Source organism: Macadamia integrifolia, chromosome 10 (assembly GCF_013358625.1).
Source record: "Macadamia integrifolia cultivar HAES 741 chromosome 10, SCU_Mint_v3, whole genome shotgun sequence".
Classification (NCBI taxonomy): Eukaryota; Viridiplantae; Streptophyta; class Magnoliopsida; order Proteales; family Proteaceae; genus Macadamia; species Macadamia integrifolia.
Window position 1 is genome coordinate 13,197,237 of NC_056566.1, and position 19,108 is coordinate 13,216,344.

General features: G+C 42.1%; 1 protein-coding gene across 2 annotated transcripts in view; it reads right to left on the bottom strand.

The window, feature by feature from the left end:
* The window catches only part of LOC122091291 (serine/threonine-protein kinase TOR), a 117,718-nt gene that overhangs the window by 13,263 nt on the left and 85,347 nt on the right, over positions 1-19,108 (bottom strand). For both annotated transcript variants that reach the window (XM_042661153.1, XM_042661152.1), the window contains exons 43-52: positions 15,220-15,333; positions 14,914-15,120; positions 14,466-14,546; positions 2,206-2,280; positions 2,043-2,109; positions 1,791-1,951; positions 1,473-1,646; positions 1,256-1,384; positions 1,052-1,135; positions 909-970 (exon numbers count right to left, since the gene is read on the bottom strand). In XM_042661153.1, coding sequence (XP_042517087.1) covers positions 909-970; positions 1,052-1,135; positions 1,256-1,384; positions 1,473-1,646; positions 1,791-1,951; positions 2,043-2,109; positions 2,206-2,280; positions 14,466-14,546; positions 14,914-15,120; positions 15,220-15,333 — 1,154 coding nt within the window. The remainder of the gene's footprint in view (positions 1-908; positions 971-1,051; positions 1,136-1,255; positions 1,385-1,472; positions 1,647-1,790; positions 1,952-2,042; positions 2,110-2,205; positions 2,281-14,465; positions 14,547-14,913; positions 15,121-15,219; positions 15,334-19,108) is intronic.

The window sequence follows — 19,108 nt, forward strand, 5'->3', positions numbered from 1 at the left end:
ATAAAGAGCTTGTGTGATCAGTAGTTCATTCAAGCATTCTCCCCATTCATTGTGTTAAGAATTAAGTATACAAGGTAGATCATACATTCTTTCTAAGCATATATTATTTAATGATCTTGGGATTTAATAGTTTTTTTACTGAATCCGGTCAATGCTCTTGGAAAAATCTTCCAACTGTAATTTCCCGATGTCGTATTTCAACCAACTCCTGAATGAATCAATCCCTCTGTCAGAAGAAAATAATGTCAGAAAATTCTCTCTCTCTCTCTCTCTCTCTCAGAGAAAGAAAAGGGTTTATGAATTTACGTTAAGAGAGATTTGAAAGAAATAATCACTGCACGCGCTACACATTCAGTTAACTCTATTCAGATTCCGGTCATCAGCAAAGGGCAAGTAATTAAAATGACTAGCTAGCTAGGAATGGGAATCATGGGGAAGAGATTAGAAGGAAGCAGATTAGCTGATCATCAGAGAAGGATTTAATAAAGGAGCTTTGCTTCATTTCATCCAATCGTACGTCCGTCCGTCCTACAATCTACATGAATCGGTTTATTCTAGCCAAGTCGGATGGATTGAAGACTATTATTTCCTCTAAACAACCCCCCAGTAACATCAACAGTTACTAGAATTAATCACCAAATTAAGCCTGGCCCATGAACACGATGGGGTTTCCTTCTGTCAGTGTCTGCAAAGGAAGAAGGGAGGGCAGGAGGAGAGAGAAAATGGTAAAAATCAAAAGGGAAAGAGAGATGAACAGGTTAACAGGTGAAAATAAAGGGTAACCTGGGTATTTAAAAAGAGCAAGGGAGAAGGAGAGGTAATAGTTCAAATGTAGGGGAGTATCAGAAAAAAAAAGTAAAGGTAGGGGAGTGATAGTAATTGCCCCAAAAAGAAAATTGTCAAAATACCTATAGCGATGCAGCATAAGATTACTTGGATGTCGATCACCCAACCCAAGAAGGTAGCCAACCTGTTACACACGCAACTTACCTGTTAGCTTTACATTCCGACATTTCAGACAACACCAAAGAATACAGTGAGGAATACATACCATACTCATAACAGCCAAGCTTCTAGTATAATTTGTCCTCCGGTCCAGCCAGACCTCTGATGTACGACTTTTTAACCATAGAACCTGCCAAGTACGTAATAAAGAGATTCTAAAGTTGAGATTATCAAAAGATTTTTCCCACTACATGAAATGGCATATTTTTTTTTTTGGTGAAAAAAATAAGATATGAAAAGGGAAACACACCCTTGACAAGTCATTTCCTTCGGTATTTGCCAGAGCATGCTCAAATACTTCCACTTTAGCTATGAGTGGCAAGTGGTCATAATCCGGTGCAAAAGCCAGCATAAGTTTGTGCTCTTGATTTAACGTGATCTGGAAAACATGATGAATATAGAACAATAAGATGAAACTTGGATAGTAACAGGGAAAAGAAGAAAGAAGAAAACAAATTTGAACAAACCTTTCTAGCATCCCTGTATTCACGGATAAGAAAGTGCAAGGTGTCGCAGTTTGGAACCCATCCGATTAAGCCACTGTTTGGAGATAATGGAATGACAGCATATCTTTGAATGGAAAGATCCTTTTCAGCAGTTTTCCTCGAGTTCTCCAGCAGAGTATTCACCAGCCCAAAAAGCTACAAGCAAAAAAGAAAGCATAAAACTCATGGTAACATCTATTAATGCTATCAAAGTATCCAATCCTTAAAAACTCAAATAATAGGGATTTTCTACATCCATTCATTTGCAAATTGAAAAAAATGTCAGACAAGAAAGGATACCTGCATGACACGCTCGTCTTGACGCAAATCTTCATGTCCCTTCAACAAGAAAGCATAGTCCTCCCCATCGCTTCCGTGAATTGTCAATTTTCGAGGTCGCTGTTTAGATGTTATAACAACAAGCTGTGCTGCAAATGAAGCAATTGTAACCACAGGTGATCCTGAAACACGATACATTGGTGCACATTTTAGTACCACAGAAACTGAGTTATGAATAAAAGAGATATAAGATCAGACTCTAGGCCAAGTTACCAGCTCGGTAAGTCCCCGGCACAGCAAGCTCTAGATTGCGACAATTTAACAACTCTGGGGAAACAGACTGTTATTTTACACATTGATGGTAAAGTCAGTACCAAGACTATGAGGAGATTCAAGAAGCTAAAGTCACCATTAATATTGCATCTATGATTCTTGCCTGCAAATCCAGGGTAGTAAGGCTAGGAAGCTGCTTGTCTATGCGTCTGAATACATGATAGTAAAGATCCCAAGCCTGGCAAAGAATAACTAAATCATTAGTATCACATTGCTAAAACACCAAGGAGGCCTTGGGGGTTGACAACATCAACCACACTTATTTCGTGCCTACAAAAAATCTATATGCATAGTAAAAAGGAAAGAGATTCAGAAAATAAATGGTAAAAAGGAAAGAGAACCAGAAAATAAATAGTAAAAAAGGAAAGAGAATTAGAAATAAGAAATTTGTAGCAGCAAATAATCCTCTAACCGGTCCATAGATGAGAGGAAGAAGAGAAGGAGAAAGGAGAGAGACGGTTGAGGAGGAAGAGAATCCCATAGACCACAATAGGATTCAGTAATCTCCTACTGTGTCGATGGCTAATATTTGTAATAACTGAAATCAGAACCTTACTAGGGAGTCCTACTAAGAATATACAACTAATTACAAGGAAAGAAATAAAAATAAACTTAACAACTAACAACTTAACTTAGTCATAACTCTCCTCCAAGCTCTCTGCCCATCACTGCTCCCCCATGCTTGACCTTCTAAGGAAAATTCTCCAGCTTTGGACAGGCAAACTCCTCTCCTATGCTGGCTGCCTAACCCTCATCCAATCAGCTCTCCAGTTCACATATCTTTATTGGCTTGGCATCTTTGCCCTCCCGGCTTCCACTATTAAATCTATTGAGAGCATAGTTGTCATGGTGTCGCCAAGGCGGCGATTAGGCGTCCTGGCAGAAAAAGAAGTTCATGGCAATGCTACGATTTACGTGAGTCACAAATGGCGGTCGCCATTGGCTGATAGGCATTGCTATGGCACCGCCATGGACTCTAGGTCACGCCTGATTCACTAGGCGGTCGATTTTTTGTAAAATGCAGGGTGATTTTGATAGGGCTATGTTGATTTTTGATGATTTGATGTTGCTTAATGTTGGTTTTATATGTTATAGGGTATATATTGTAGGCTTGTAGCATGCTAAATAACTTTAGAAAATAGAGGAAATAAAAAAATAGCATACTAAATAATTTTAGAAAATAGGAAAAATAAAAAATGACACGGGCAATTTAACCGCCATGGCAACGCCATAACGTGCGATTCATCGCCAAATCGATTAGCCACCCCTCCATCGCCTTAGATCGATTTGATGCCGTGACAACTATGATTGAGAGCATCTTCTACTCCTTCCTCTGGAAAGGGACAGATACCTCCAAGTTTCTCCATCCTCGAGTTGGGACAAGGTTTGCCCCCCAAATCCAAAGAAGGCCTCGGCTTGAGGAGGATCAAATAGGCCAATTCTGTTGGAATCCTCAAGCTCATCTGGAAAATTGCTTCCAAACTAAAGGGCATCTGGGTTGATTGGGTTTTCTCCTCCACCCTTAAGCTCAATTCCCTTTCGTCTGCCCCCATCCCTCGGATGCTTCTTGGATCTAGAGGAAAATCCTTCAGCACCGGCCCACAGCTCTAAATGCCATCTCCTTCTCCATTGGCAATGGTCGGTCGACTTCCCTCTGGTTGGACCCCTGGCACCCTTTAGGGATTCTGCTCCCATGATCATCCCCAGTCATCTATTCCTCTGGGTTAGATAGATATGCCCATGTTGCCTCCATCATCTCCCCAAATGGCTGGTCCCCCTTCCTCTTGTTGACCTCTGGTCCTCCCTCCCGCCTCTCCCCCCAGGCCATTGAGGAAGGGATGACGAAGCATATGGCTTCCCTTCTCCTCTGGGACATTTACTTCTGCTTCTGCTTGGGATTTCGTCAGATCTACAAGTCCTATTGCCCCTTGGGGTAAAATCATCTGGTTTAAGGGCCACATTCCCCGCTATAGCTTCACAACATGGTGCACCATCTTTAACTGCCTCCCAGCGCAATCTTTCCTCATCCACCGTCATATAAATGTCCCCCCTCTTGCAATCTCTTCCAGAGTGGTTCCGAAGACATCAATCAACTCTTTTTCTCCTGCTCCCTTTCTTCCCCTGTCTGGAAGAGAACTGTTGGCCGGTCACAAGGCATATTTTACCCTTCGAAAGAGAATGGAAATGGATTGATATGACTTTTGCAGGCTCCTCCATTCGTGACACTTTGGGTAAGTTAGCTTTCTACATAATTATCAACCACCACTAGATGGAACGAAACATTCGCAGATTGACTTCCAACTCTCGCTCCCCAGACCTGATTTGGAAAGCCATCTATTTTGATGTTAGCTTCAAGCTCAGATCTCTCGGCCACCATACTGTTACTTACACCCCAAGGAACCGGCTCATTGTTGCTTCCTAGTCTCTCAGTTGATATCATCTCCCGCCCATTTTTTATGTATTCTATTTAGCTTAGTTTTGGTGTTGTTCCAACTGGAGCCCCCTTTATGTTAGCTTCTCCTTTAGCCTGGCTTGTTTACCCTATAAGGCCCTAGCCTTGTTCTCCCTCCCCCACTTTATTCCTTTGTATATTCTTATCTCCTTTGATAATGAATTCATCTGTTCACACACACACCCACCCCCCCCCCCCCCCCAAAAAAAAAACCCTACTACCCAACTTATACCACAATAGGGACACTCCCCTTATTGTGGTTAACAGTTAACATATGCACTACCATAGCGATAGACAATAATCCCCTTGCGGTGGTCCATATCTCAACACTCCCCCTCAAGCTGGAGCACATAAATCACCCATGCCCAACTTAAAAGTTGAAGCAAGCCTTTTAGAATGCAGGACTAACTGGAGGCTTGGTAAACATATCACCTAGCTGATCTATAGAAGAAACAAATGGAGTAACAATCAACTTCCTTAAAACTGCACTCCTCACAAAGTGCCAATCAACTTCAATGTGTTTGGTTCGGTCATGGAACATCAGATTACTAGCAAAAAAGATAGCAGTTTGATTATCACATAACATCTTCATGGGTTTAGTAACTGGAAATCCCAACCCTTGAAGCAATGATTTCAACCACATCAACTCGGCTATAGTATGAGACACAACCCTATAATCGGCTTCAGCATTGGATATAGACACAATCGTATGCCACTTGCTCCTCCCCACCCCTCTCAACTAATTATCCACATTACATCTATTTATCTGTAATATATTAACAACTATTAATCCAATTATACCTAGTTCCCCTTATCCTCCCCTCTACCGCCCTCATACACTAGTGTCTGCTACTCTGCTCTCGCCCCATTAGATGGTGCTAGGGGAGAGGAACTTTAATTAATATACGGGCCTGGGCACTTTTATTCTCATTTGCCGGTTCTCTATTCACTGGAGATGGGCACTAAAACTTTGGGGAGGTAGTCTGTATAGGGATATATGGGAAGGGCAATAAGTTCGGCACTATAAGGCTATGACTTATTGCTGATTGCGGATTCTATATCTACTGGTGGACGGACTAGATTTGATGATCATGATTTCTCGTAACTGAAGCTCCGGCAGTTGGAGGCGTATAATCCCTCGCTAATAATATACGGGGTTGGGGCTTGATAGTCTCATAATGGAGTTTCATTCCCTCACTTGGAACTGCTTCTTCTCCATTGATTCTGGGTCTGATTCCACCTAGATATAGATTCCCTACTATCATAAATTACTGCTTCATTATCTCTTTCTTCACCATCTCTTATATATAAACATGAAAACTTAAATTCCTCTACCATATACCTCTACCTCAATAGTGGGCAAATCCCCCTTCCTTCCTTGGTCTTGGTTGCACCTCTTTCCTCATTAATGCTCTGGATGGGCTCCTTATCTATTCGATCTTATTAATAGTGGGTACCTTTACTAGAGAAGTGTTGCTTGCATTAGTAAACCACGACGAAGATCTGTTGAGTGCCATCTATTATTCCCTTAATCCAGTTGCCACATCCCATAATCTAACATAACAAGAACGCCACCAATAAATGTACAATAGTCTGTGATAGACATCCTATCACCATCAGCACTAGCCCAATCTGCACCTTAACAACAACAACAACAACAACAAACAACAACTCAGCCTTTTCCCAACTGAAGGGGGTCGGCTACATGGATCTGTCAAAAAAGGATAAAAGAAAGAAGAGGGAAAAGGGGAAAAGAAAAAGCAAAGAAGTGAAACAAGGCAATGTAACACCGCCGGGTCATCCCACCTAAACATAATCAGCAACAAGGATTTATGGCCTCCAAACAGCTCTGTTTAATGTCATAGTACTGTCAAGACTTAGCTTTTGCATGCCTTTCCTTACTAACTCATCAATGGTCGAATCCTCTAAATTCCTCCACCCCATCAAATGGTCTAAAGTCTGCTCCCCCAAGGCCGAAGGTGGCATAGGCCTGAGAACAATAATAGACACCAACTCTGTCGACATTCTCAAGCTCATTTGGATGATTGTCACCAAGCACCACAACATTTGGGTCTTTTGGATCTACTCCTCCCCCTTAAAAATGATTCCCTTTGGTCTGTTGTGCCCCTCTTCGGGTGCCTCATTAATCTGGCGAACTATTCTCTCTAGGCCTGTGCCCTTAATGGTCTCTCCTATGTTATTGGCAGTGGCTCCTCCACCTCTTTTTGGCTTGATCCCTGGCACCCTTCAGGTATCCTTGCCAATTTGGTCCCTCCTAGAGCAATCTACACCTCAGGGCTCCCCAGATCTGCTATGGTGTCTTCCATCCTCTCCCCCAGTGGCTGTCCCCCCTGGTTTTCCCCCTCTCTTGGATCTCTGGTCTGCCCTTTTGCTCATCTCTCCCGGGGCACCATGGAAGGGATGATAAGATCATTTGGACGCCCTCCTCTACGTGCTCCGTCACTTCGGCCTCTCGGGAATTTATTCGTATAAAAAACCCAGCTCATGCCTTGGCATAAAATCGTATGGTTTAAAGGCCATATCCCTTGCCACAGTTTCACTGTTTGGCACCCTCTCTCCAACTGCTTCCCTACCCAAACTTTCCTCATCCATCGGCACATCCAGGTCCCCCTGTCCTGCTGCCTATGTTGGAATGGTTCCGAAGATGCTGACCACCTCTTCTTCTCTTGTTCCTTCTCCTCTTCTATCTGGAAGAAGGCTCTCAGATCCATTTGAACATCCTACAAAAACCCCCTCCTTTTTGTCTAGAGAGTGGAGAGTGGATTTGGATTGATATGACTTTTGGCGGTTCTACCATTTGTGACACAATAGGGAAGCTCACCTTTGCAACAACGTTCAACCATATCTGGATGGAGCGCAATCTCCGAAGATGGAATTCCAACTCCCGCTCTTCTGCCAAGATTTGGAAAGCAATCTTCTTTGATGTTAGCTCCAAGATTGGCTCCACCTGTCATAGGTCAGTTCGTAATACCCTAAGGAACAAGCTCATTATTGTTTCTGGGGGTCTCCCCTCCATCTCCCACCCCCCCTTAGTTTGGCCCTTTGTCCTTTGAGCTCCTCTTTGGCTTTGTGCTCCGTGTGGCTCCTTCCCCCCACTCTCCCTTTGTATATTTTTCCTCCCAGTAATGAATTATTTATTCATCCAAACAAAAAAACTCATCAATGGTCATTTAAGGTTTGCCCCTAGCTCTTTTATGTCCTTCCACTAGATCTGATCACTCCTCCAACCTAAAGCATCCCAAGGCCTCCTCTGAACATGGCCATTACCACCTTAAGTGGCATTCTCGAAGGTTGTCCTGAATCGGGGCCACTCCCAACTCAACTTTTGACACCCTGTCAATCCTCTCTCTCTCTCCTAGTTTTGTCACACATCCATCTCAACATCCGCATCTCTGCTACACTCTACAAATTAATGTTGGTGAGGTTGATAAATAAGCCACTTACCTTGAGCCCCCTGAGATTCCTTAGGATTCGACACGCTGCCTCTCAATGAGTTTTCTTAGGTGACTCCATAAACTAACAACAAAAGATATGCCAGGTCTAGGAACCATAAAATAAATGAGTTTCTCAACTAATCTCTTGATTGGGCTGATCCTGCAAGCGATCATTGTTCTAAAACTGGTTATTGAACTTTTGTTGGAGGTAATTAGTTACATGGCGGAGTAAGGAACAAACGGCTATTACTAGGTCTAATGCTGAGGCGGAGTACAGATCGATGGCTCATACTACCGTAAAGTTGATGTGGCTTTGGTCATTACTTCTAGAGATGGTTTTCATTGTGCTTACTCCAATGAAGATGTATTGTGACAACTAAGCTGCTATCTATATTGCCAATAATCCGGTCTTTCATAAAAGGACCAAGCATATAGATGTGGATTGTCTCTTTGTTCGAGATGCAGTCTTAAAGAAGTTTATCGAGACACCCTTTGTCTCTTCCACAACTCAGTTGGCCGACATGTTTACTAAGTCTTGATTGGCTCCTAGTTTTCGCACTTGTTGTAATAAGTTGAGCATGGGTGATGTATACGCTCAAGCTTGAGGGGGATTGCTAAGAATCTAGGGGTGTTTTAGTCCTTCTAAGTTGTTTTCTATTTTGATATGTATTGCATAGGGTATGGGGGTATTTCTATCCTTTGTACTCTTTATTATTTTGGAGGTTATATATATATATATATATATCGAGGGAGAGGCATGCGGCTAGGGAAATGAGGATACTACCTTTACTAGAAATAGAAAAGGTACCATCAACTACTCGGATAAGGTACCATCAACCACTCAGATCTTATCCTTACCAGAACAAATGGAGTAGGAGTCATAGTAGTGGAACGTACCAGTTGTCCAGTCATGTTGTCAGTGGCACTACAGTCAATGACCCACGACGAAGCTGTGAAAGGTGCAGAGGTGGTGACATGCACAAGGGAAGCTGAGGCATCCTGTGAGGTAGATGGGCTATCAAGCTGAGATATGAATTGACGAAGCACTGCAATATCATCCCTAGAGGAGCTGGTATCTGCCTATGAGGAGCCTCTAGTATCAATCTCTGTCATAGTAGCATGGGTTGTAGCCCCTCCTCTGCGGCCACCACGAGTGCCAGTAGATCCACCACGTGTACTAAGACGACCATGAAGGACCCAGAACCTCTCTCGAATATGTCCAGGTTTTCCACAATGATCACACTGTCGTCCATCTCTGTCATCTCCACAGAAAGGCCCCAGACCTCGGTCGCCTCCACTCCAATCTCTATGGGTAGTGGAAGAAAGAGCAGAGCACTCAAGTGAAGGTGTAGAATCCACGGCACCTCTCTTGGTCTCCTAACTTAGGAGGTAGCTACACACCTCATCAAGGGATGGAAGAGGTGACTTGCCCAAAATCTATATCCAGATCTACTCATAGTCTGAATTTAACCCACCAAAAAGAATCAGAACACGCTATTTTTTAAGAGATCTATAGACCTTGGCTTCATCATCAGGATTGATCAACTGAAGATCTCGATAATGATCATACTCCTCCAGAGTCCTATAACAGTATTATAGTAGTCAGAATTGGACTTAGCCCCCTGCTTCATGGAGAGGGCCTGTTGAAGAAGCTGGTAGACCTTCACAGAGTCACCTACCCTATCATAGGTCTTAGAGACACTATCCCAAATATCCTTGGCAGTTTCCTTCCTTATAAATCTCCTACCAATCTCAAGTTTCATGGAGAAGAGTAGCTAAGTCATAATAGTAGGTACCATGGGTCTACGACAGTGGAAACCTTGGTAGCCCCAGTAGTATACCCTAGCTTCCCTCTTCACAGAGTGTGACCAATAAAAGTAGTTGGTACTACCCAACTTTGCAAGAGAAATCTAGGTGTTAAGATTATCAAAGACAATAGAACTAGGGTTTGTACTACTTGACCCACCCGATGTAGCTTTCAAAGGCTCTGTGAGATCAGACATAATGTAAGGATACTCCTCAAACAACACAAATGGAGATCCAAACCAAAGGGGATACACAAATCCCAAATATTGTCTTCTCACAATCCAAAAAAGAAAAAAAAAAATTCCAACAGGCTATTAAACCATGAAACCTTGAGAGAAAGCCACTAACAAACACTTCTAATTGTAGAGCTTCATCCCAACAGCATATAAAAGCATCATATGAGGTAGCACATTCATCAAAAACAACCAATGACACCACTACTAGCCACTTTCAGACCAAACAACCAAAAACAGAGAAGCTGTCAATACCTGGCAGCAACGAGAGATTTGGATTGTGTTCCAACACCATACAAAATTACAAGCCAGCACTTGGAGGGATCATAGGGGACCCTTGGGTGATTCTTTGAAGCCCAGCCACATCCCCAACCTAGCTTCGAGGAGAGAGAAGCAAGGAGAAGACTCCAAAGCTGGTGGTAATCCAAGGGAGCTCCTCCTTTCTCAGTTTGGGCTTCAAATGGTCCTCTTGGACTTCAAACTCCTTCCAAGTGTCTTCAAATACAATCTAGAACTCCATTAGGTCTTCTTGTATACTTTTCTTACAGAGTATAGCCTCTAATGGACGCCTTTGCTTCTAGGGTTCCAAGAGAGACTTAAATAATGAAACCAGGATGCTTGATCGACTCTCAAACCTGTGTACAAGCTCTGATACCAAGTTAGAAATAAGAAGGACAAGGGTTAGAGATGAGGGAAGAAGAGGGAAGATAGGAAGGAAGGAGAGAAGTTGAGAGGAGAAGGGGAAATGAAAGCAAAACGTGGGAAAGGCTTCTTGTTCTTTCCCACATATATATGGACATATATGGACAACTTAACATAAGACAATTCCTAAAGTATCCCTATTACATACATTCTAACAAGCTGCAGGTAGCCTCCTCCCCTTGGCTGCTTGTTAAAATCTCTCTCCTCTCTCTTATTCCTTCTCTCTTCTCCTTCTTCTACTCTAATCTAGTTGCAGGATCCTGGACTTCTAACACTCGCTATGAGCCACACCCTCTACCAGAAAAGGTAGAACGGCGTCCAAGGCCAACAACAAAAGCAGAACCTTCTTTATGAGGTGCGAGGTATCAGCTCTGGAACTCCGCTGAAGACGAGCAAAGGTCTCATTGAGTGAAGGCACTTTCTCCCAGCAAGCAACTGACTCTTGACGAATTGATAATCTGAATTTCTTAAGGCCATAAACTTTACAACGTGAAATTCCTCCCACTGAAATTTCAATTGCTCCCTACCCCAAAAAGAATTTTCAATTGTTCCAGATTAGTAGTAAGTGGAAGATGCATATTGAGCTCCTCTTTCATACCCCTTAAAAGCATTGAAGTAATCATTCAAAGATCTGTCCCATCCTACCTGGAGTGGGAGGAGCTTTTTTTCAAGTCATCCCAAACTCCTTTTGCAGTGGTGCGGAACATGACACTTGTTGCACCAGCAGGATCCATACTGTTCCACAACCACATATGAAAAAAATGTAGCGTCGATGGGACTCCAAGCCTGGAGATATGTATTATAGCAGTAAAGGATATAAATCCTATAAAATAATACTGATCTGAAGACAACTGAAGGAACAGAATCACACAAAAGCAATTCTTAACTTTGTAAAACCCAGAACTGGGGTAATTTCAATTGCAGCAACCCTGGGTGTCAGATGGTCACCAAAATATGGTCGAGAGACCTACTATATGACGGAAACAATGCCCTAAAAACTCAGATGGATCTGCTGGTCAGATCCAAAGTAATTGCAAGAATCAATTCTATGATAAAACCTCCCCAAAAACCTCCCCAAAACAGAGCATTGGATATGCTGGAAAAGAAAACTGATGACACAAAAGCAGGAGTTCTGATAAGCTCCAAACCAGGGTCGAGTCTGCCTACCAAGAGGGTCAATACTGCACTTAAATATGATAGGGAACAGATGGTCAGACCCAAAATAAATCCACAACTCGATGCAGGAAAAAATATCTTCAAAAAACAGAGTATCACAAGGCTGTGAAGGAGATTTTTGATTACAGAATCAGATGCACAGAACAGGTCCAAACCTTGAATCGAGTTTACCTATTAATTGGGTGAACCTTGTCCTGAAATCTTAGAGAAAACTGCTGGTGATGCAAAGTAATTGAGACTCAAAGAAATTCCAGAACATAGTGCCGCTAATATTCATAAAAATTGATCCTGTAGATCTATAACTCAGTGAGAAAAACCAGATATAGGTAGTAGATGCAAGGATTAATGTATTGGTATCGGTCTCAGTATTGGTCAGCCAAAATTAAGATACATATCGGAGATACGCTAAAATTCGCACATAAATGGATAGGGAACACTTTTTATACACTTATGCATAAAAAAAACAGTTAAAAAAATAAATATAACATGTATTATGCATCAACACTAAAATGGAGAGTATCACACCGAGAATCCAAGGTTTGTAGTTGTTTATGGGTGTAATATGGATTCCCAACCTTGATTTCAACTTTAGTTAAAGAGAAAAATGGTTGGCAGCAACTTTGGAACAAAAACCCCTCTCAAAAAATTGTGTTTTTGCTGAGAAACAACCCTTGACCATTATATAACCGTAGTGTACCGTATTGGTGTGTATATAAAAATTGAGGTGAAATGTGCATTTTGGTATGTATCAGTGCATATCGGTATGTATCGTACGATACATATTGAAACACAAGATTTTAAAATTTTCCATGTAGCATATCCGTAGTATCACATTGGTAAGGACCGATACCGGTACTTATTGGCCGATACAGACGATAGCGATACTTTAAACCTTGAGTAGATGCAAAGAGACCCTAATTTATTTTCATATCACATCAACTAGGGCCTTAGATAGTATATATGGCAGCATAGGCTGCTGCAGCCGAAAGAATAATACCTGAGACTACTCTCAAAACAGATTTGAATGTGAAGAATTGATTAACAGATTATATATTGCTCTGCTACCATGTAGCAACAAAGAATCTTATAACCAGTCCTTAGATGAGAAGAATAAGAGAAGGAGAAAGGAGAGATGATTGAGGAGGGAGAATCCAATAGACCATAATAGGATTCAGATGGTTAATATTTATAATAACTGAAATCAGATCCTTAGTAGGAATCCTACTACGAATATACAAAACTAATTGCAAAGAAAGAAATATAAATAAACTTATGCATAACTCTACTACCTAATTTATACTACAATAGGGACACTCCACCTATCGTGGTTAGCAGCTAACAAACACACTACCGCAGGATAGACAATAATGCCCCTGCAGTGGTACATATCTCACCAAAATTAATTAATAAGATTAAGCTAAGCTCAAATGCACGGAATCAGCAAATACTCCAGATGTCAATCTAATAGAAGCACAATGATAAAAGAGACTCTAATAAGGGAGACAGATAATCAGCATCAACATGATTAATGTCTGAAAACTTTTGAATGCTGCCTGCCAACTGGATTCATCCATTCTAAAGACATCAATAGGGTGGAATGCAGCAACAGGATTCACAATGGGATAAAGCTTAACACCTTTCTTCTTGGCAGGCAACAGGCACGGAAATTATTGGAGGAAGAAAAGAGACTTGGGCCAATGGAGAAACAGGAAAAGAGAGGAAAAGATGCCTCCAACCACCAGTGAGGGAAAGAAAAAACAACAAAACCAATGCCCACCTCCTGAACAGGCAGCCCCGAAGCACATACACCACCCAAACCCCACCCACAAAAAAAGCCACACCAAGGAGACCTTGGTGGTTGGGATTTGACAGCATCAACCACTGAAACTTTCATGCTTACAAGAAATTTATATATTTATTTACATAGTAAAAAAGGAAAAAGAATTAGAAAATAAGAAACTAAATTAATAAACTTAAACTAGCTCAAATGCACGGAATCAGCAATTACTCCTGATGTCAATTCAATAGAAACATACTGATAAAAGGGAATCAAATAAAGATAGATAGCATCGATATGGTTTAATGCTTAAGACCAATCACAATATTGGAACAAAACCAATCTTTTCACCCTCAGGGCATGCTTCATAATTTTCAGCACACACGAAAAAAATTGCCAAGAGATCTTCTGGGGAAATCACACCTAGCTTAGTCGATTGTACAATTAGTATACTGCAATGAGTTATAGTTTTACCTGAAGAATCAATGAAACAAAAAGATCACAAGAAACTTAAGAAAAGTGAATGAGTCGAAAATCAGTGATTGTTCCACATTAATCCATTAGAAGTGGAACTGCATGAATAATGTAAAATCCTAACACCAAAGTACATCAAGTAAGAAATAATCTTGGAAGTTGATTACAATCATGCTAATCCTTGAATGAGGGAGTAAGAGAGACGAGAGAGGAGAAAGAACAATATGGGTGCTATGCTGAACACTTTCATAAGATAGAAATAAAGAAAATTCAAATAAGGTTTGATACCTGGGTAAGTTCAGCATCTTTTCCAGTTCTTTTATACTTCATGCAGCATTCATAAGCCTCTTGTAACTCACGACCATATGCCTGCTTTCACAGTGCTTATTAGTCAAACTACTACAATCCTCAAAAGAATTATTATGCACTCAAGCTTGCTTTTTCTAAGATTCCTAAGTTCAGCATCTTTTTCTAAGATTCCTAATGTCAATTCTATATCTTAATATTATTGTTCAGAGACTCATAATTTATGATGTTGTCTTTTGAATACATAATAAATGACAGTCACACATCGCGACTATTTCTAGCACATGGGATGATTTATGACATATACACCAAGTCCTTTTTGCATCTCACTGCAATTCACATACATTGGAGGCTTTGGCACCATCCCCCTAATTTGTTGCATGAATGAGCCATGGAAAAAACTAGGGGCTATAAGAAATAATAGAATTACCTGGATGAAAGCTGTCTCCTTTATTGTGGTATTATCTGCCCTGCTAGCCCCTTCCTCAAGCATTTCATGCAATGGCTCCAATACCTTGAGCATTGCCTCGATGTTATGTTCACCAAAATACAACCTACTAGCTTCTTCTAATGCCTCATGCCACATTTCATGCCACAATATTGCAACTCTGATCAACTCCTTTGACACAAGTTGTGCCTGTATGAAAGATATATTAATAATGTCTCGTTATAAGATAAAAAATAAAAATGAAAATAATGCAGCATAAACAATCAACCTGAGATACTTAATTTTCACCTGATCTACAAGTGTGCCACTATGCTGCCTAACTTTATCAACCACTTCCTGAGCTGCAAACTTACGCAACTTGCTTATTGATTTGCATGCCACAAGAAGAGGATACATAAGAGCCTGAAAAAGAATAATTTGTGAATACAAAATCTAAAAGGAAATACAGTCTAAGCAAGTTTCAGAACAAGAAAAACAATGATTAGCATCAAATTTGGAGAATCCAACGCATGCTAAGCAGCTAAGGTCAGTTGGGAGAACTGCTATATGTTGGGTCCATCTGTGGTCAACGTTTACTGCAAATGTGGGCTCATAGTGACTGACAGTTTCAAATTGTAAGCACGCATAATTGGACATGAAAAACAGATGGTTGGGTTTGAAGACAAAGTTGAATCCTTTGGTGTCTGATCATTCAAGATCTTCGAAAATAAGTCAGAAGAGAGAGAAAGAGCATTCTTAAGGCCTCCTACTGCCAGACTGCCAGGCACAAGTTGACGCATCCACCTGACTAACATGAATCACCTTATACACATAGTAAATATTAGATCAACCCCACCATCCCTGCCATGTCTCTTTTTGCCTTGGAAGGCGACATCACGACCTCTCCAACTCTCGCCTGCTCACACTCTGGTGTTTCTTTGAATAACTTTCTTCCTGGCCCACCGCCAGCTCCCCCTTGGTTCTCCATCTATCACCTTGGAAGGCGTCGGCTCCAATTCGACTGTTAGCCTAGGATGCCCTCCTCCACTGTTATCACCTGATCTGGTTCAACGATTGTTAGCTCCCCTGTGGAAGTCATGGATGACACTAATTGCCCTAGCCTCCCGCCTTGCTCTTCTAGCCATCAAAATTCCTTAGTTCTCAGCCCTGGCCTCCCGCTAGGGTCAATTGCCGTTGCTACTACCTCGTCTTGTATTGGCCTTCTGCCTGCCTATGGTTCAATTGCACTTGCTACCACTAATGTTCAACGTCTTGGCCTTCCACCGAGATCCACTACCACCATCGCCGCCTCCATTCTTGGTCCTCAGCCAAGCCATGATGACATTGATCTCGCCCCCCTACAAATCCATGCCACAACAGTTCAGCCCTCTTTTAGCCGCCGACAAAGGCCCATGGAAGCTTCCCATGTGAACCTAAGGGTTTCCCCTTTCTCTGCCCTCAAGGAAAAAATCTAAGTTTGTCCGACTGAATTCTTTCACCAAAGGATTGAACAAGGTGGCTCTGCTAAAAGCCCTCCAGCCCTCCCCCTTGAAGGAATACCAATGTCGATTGATTCCTGACAATCTTGGCCTTCCCTCCAGGTCATAACTTCTGATGATGAGATCATAGTTGCTATCCTATCCCATAAGTCCAACAAAGCCCTTGGTCCTGATGGCTTCAGTATGGGATCTTTCTCTGCTTGTTGGAGTATTATCAGAGATGATCTCATTCTTTCCATCAGAAGTTTTTCCCTTAACCCTTCCCAGTTCAAGGGTGTCAACCATACCTTCCTCTGTCTCATCCCTAAGAAAGAGGTTGTCCAATCCATGCTTGACTTTAGGCCCATCTCTCTCTGTAACCTTATGTACAAAATTTTGCTAATATCCTATCCAACAGAATCCAATCTATTATTGATTCTCTTGTTAGCCCCAACCAATCTGCCTTATTGCTGGTAGTAGCATTGCTAACATCATCAACCTTTGCCATGAGGTTGTCAGGGGTTTTGACCGTAAATCCCATTCTTTTGTTGCCCTTCTTAAGATTAATGGTCCTACGACATTTGACTCAATCGATTGGATTCTCTCTTGCACTTATCTCCCCGCTTCTCTGTCCTGGTCAATGGGCGCCCTGTGGGATATTTTCCTTCCTTGACTGGCATCGGACAAAGTTGTCCTCTCTCCCTCTTCCTTCTCTCTCGGTTTAAGGTTCTTTCCCGTTCCATCCAATCTTCCACTGGACAACACCTCATCTCCCCCATTCCTAAGTATAAAAGTCTTATGCTCACCCACCTTGCTTTCGCTAATGATCTCATGATCTTCTCCAAAGCCAAGCCTTCCTCCATCTCCAACATTATGTCCTCTCTTCGTCTTTTTGAATCCCACTTTGGCCTCCGCATTAACCTGCTCAATTTCCAACCGCTTCCTTTTTGGTGTCTCTAATGCCTGTAGAGATCAGCTTCTGGCCATCTCTATCTTCTCTCTCGCTTCTCTTCATGTGAAGTACTTAGGGCTTCCCCTGTTCACTTCTAGGCTCTCCTCCCACCACTGCTCCCCTTCTTTGATCTTATAAGGAAGAGGCTCCAGCTCTGGAAAGGAAAGCTTTTCTTTGGTTCTCATCAAATTAGTCCTCCAAATCTTCTTAGCTCTATTGATCCGGCATTTTCATTCTCCCTTTGGCCACTATAAAATCTATTGACTCCCTCCTTTGTTCCTTCCTCTGGAAAGCAACTGATTCCTCCAAATTCCTTCACCCCCCTGAGTTGCTTAAAGATTTGTAGGCCCAAAGCGAAGGGAGGCTTAGGGATCAAACAGATCCAAGATGTCAATGCTGTCGGGATTCCGAAGCTCATTAGAAAAATTGCCTCTAAGCATAATAGCATCTGGATTTCTTGGATCTACTCCTACCTTCTCAACAATGATTCACTTTGGATTACTTCCCCCTCGTCAGATGCCTTTTGGATTTGGTGTAAGATTCCTAGCTTTAGACCTTCTACTTTAGGAGCAATTTCGTATTACATTGGTGATGGGTCTTCCACTTCTCTTTGGATGGACCCCTGGCACCCCTCTGGTATTCTGCTCCCCCTGATTTCCCCTAGATCCATCTACTCCTCTGGGTTGAGTAGATTGGCCTCGGGTTGCCTCCATCCTTTCAGATAATGGATGGTCCTTCCCCCTCTTCCCACCCTCCCCTTACTGACCTCTGCTCCTCCCTTACGCCCATCCCTCCTGGACATCGTGGAAGGGGAGATAGAGTTATCTGGCTTTTGTCTCCCCATGGATCAATCTCCTCAGCCTCTGCTTGGGATTTCATCCGTTCTAAAGGGCCCATCGTGCCATGGCACAAAACAATCCGGTTTAAAGGCCATATCTTACGCCACAGCTTCACAACCATGTGTGCTCTCTCTAACTGTATTCCTATTTAGTCCTTCCTAATTCACCAGCATATTCAGATCCCTCCCTCATGCTATCTCTGCTGGAATGGCACCGAAGATGTTGACCATCTCTTCTTCTCTTATCCCTTCACCTACTCTATCTAGAAGGTCCACAGTTCCTGTTGGCCATCCCAAAGAAGAATCCTTCTCTAGTCTAGAGAATGGATCTGGATTGATATGACTTTTGGTGGGCATACCATTTGTGATTCCATTGGAAAGCTTGCTTTTGGGGCCACTATCAACCATATTTGGATGGAGCGTAACCTGCGTAGATGGACTTCCAAAATCAGATCGTTTGGCAATATTTGGAAAGCCATCTACTTTGAGGTCAGCTCTAAGATAGGATGCATTCATCAGCGTCTGATTTTAGATTCCCTAAGGAACAGGCTCATTGTTGTCTCCTGGGGCCTCCCTCCCTCCATCATCTCCCCCTCCCCCCATCTTGATATATCCCTTCTTTTAGCTAGGCTCTAAGCCTTTGCTGTTGTTGTTCCCCCCTTTCGGTGGTTTTTTCCCCTTCGTCTCCCTTTTCCCCCTTGTATATTCTTTCTCTATTATTGTATACATATAACAATAATAGAGATTGATTAGGCAAAAGTTTCTCTAGATAAGCATATTTAGAGGGTCTCTCGACAAGCAGATAATTTCTTCCTGCAGGCCGGATGTGGTGGTTTCAATTGTTGGATGGGTGGAGAGTATCATTTGACTCTCTAAATCCCCAATTTTGAGGCCCATCTATGGCTCAACAATGAGTGATTTTTTTCTGCT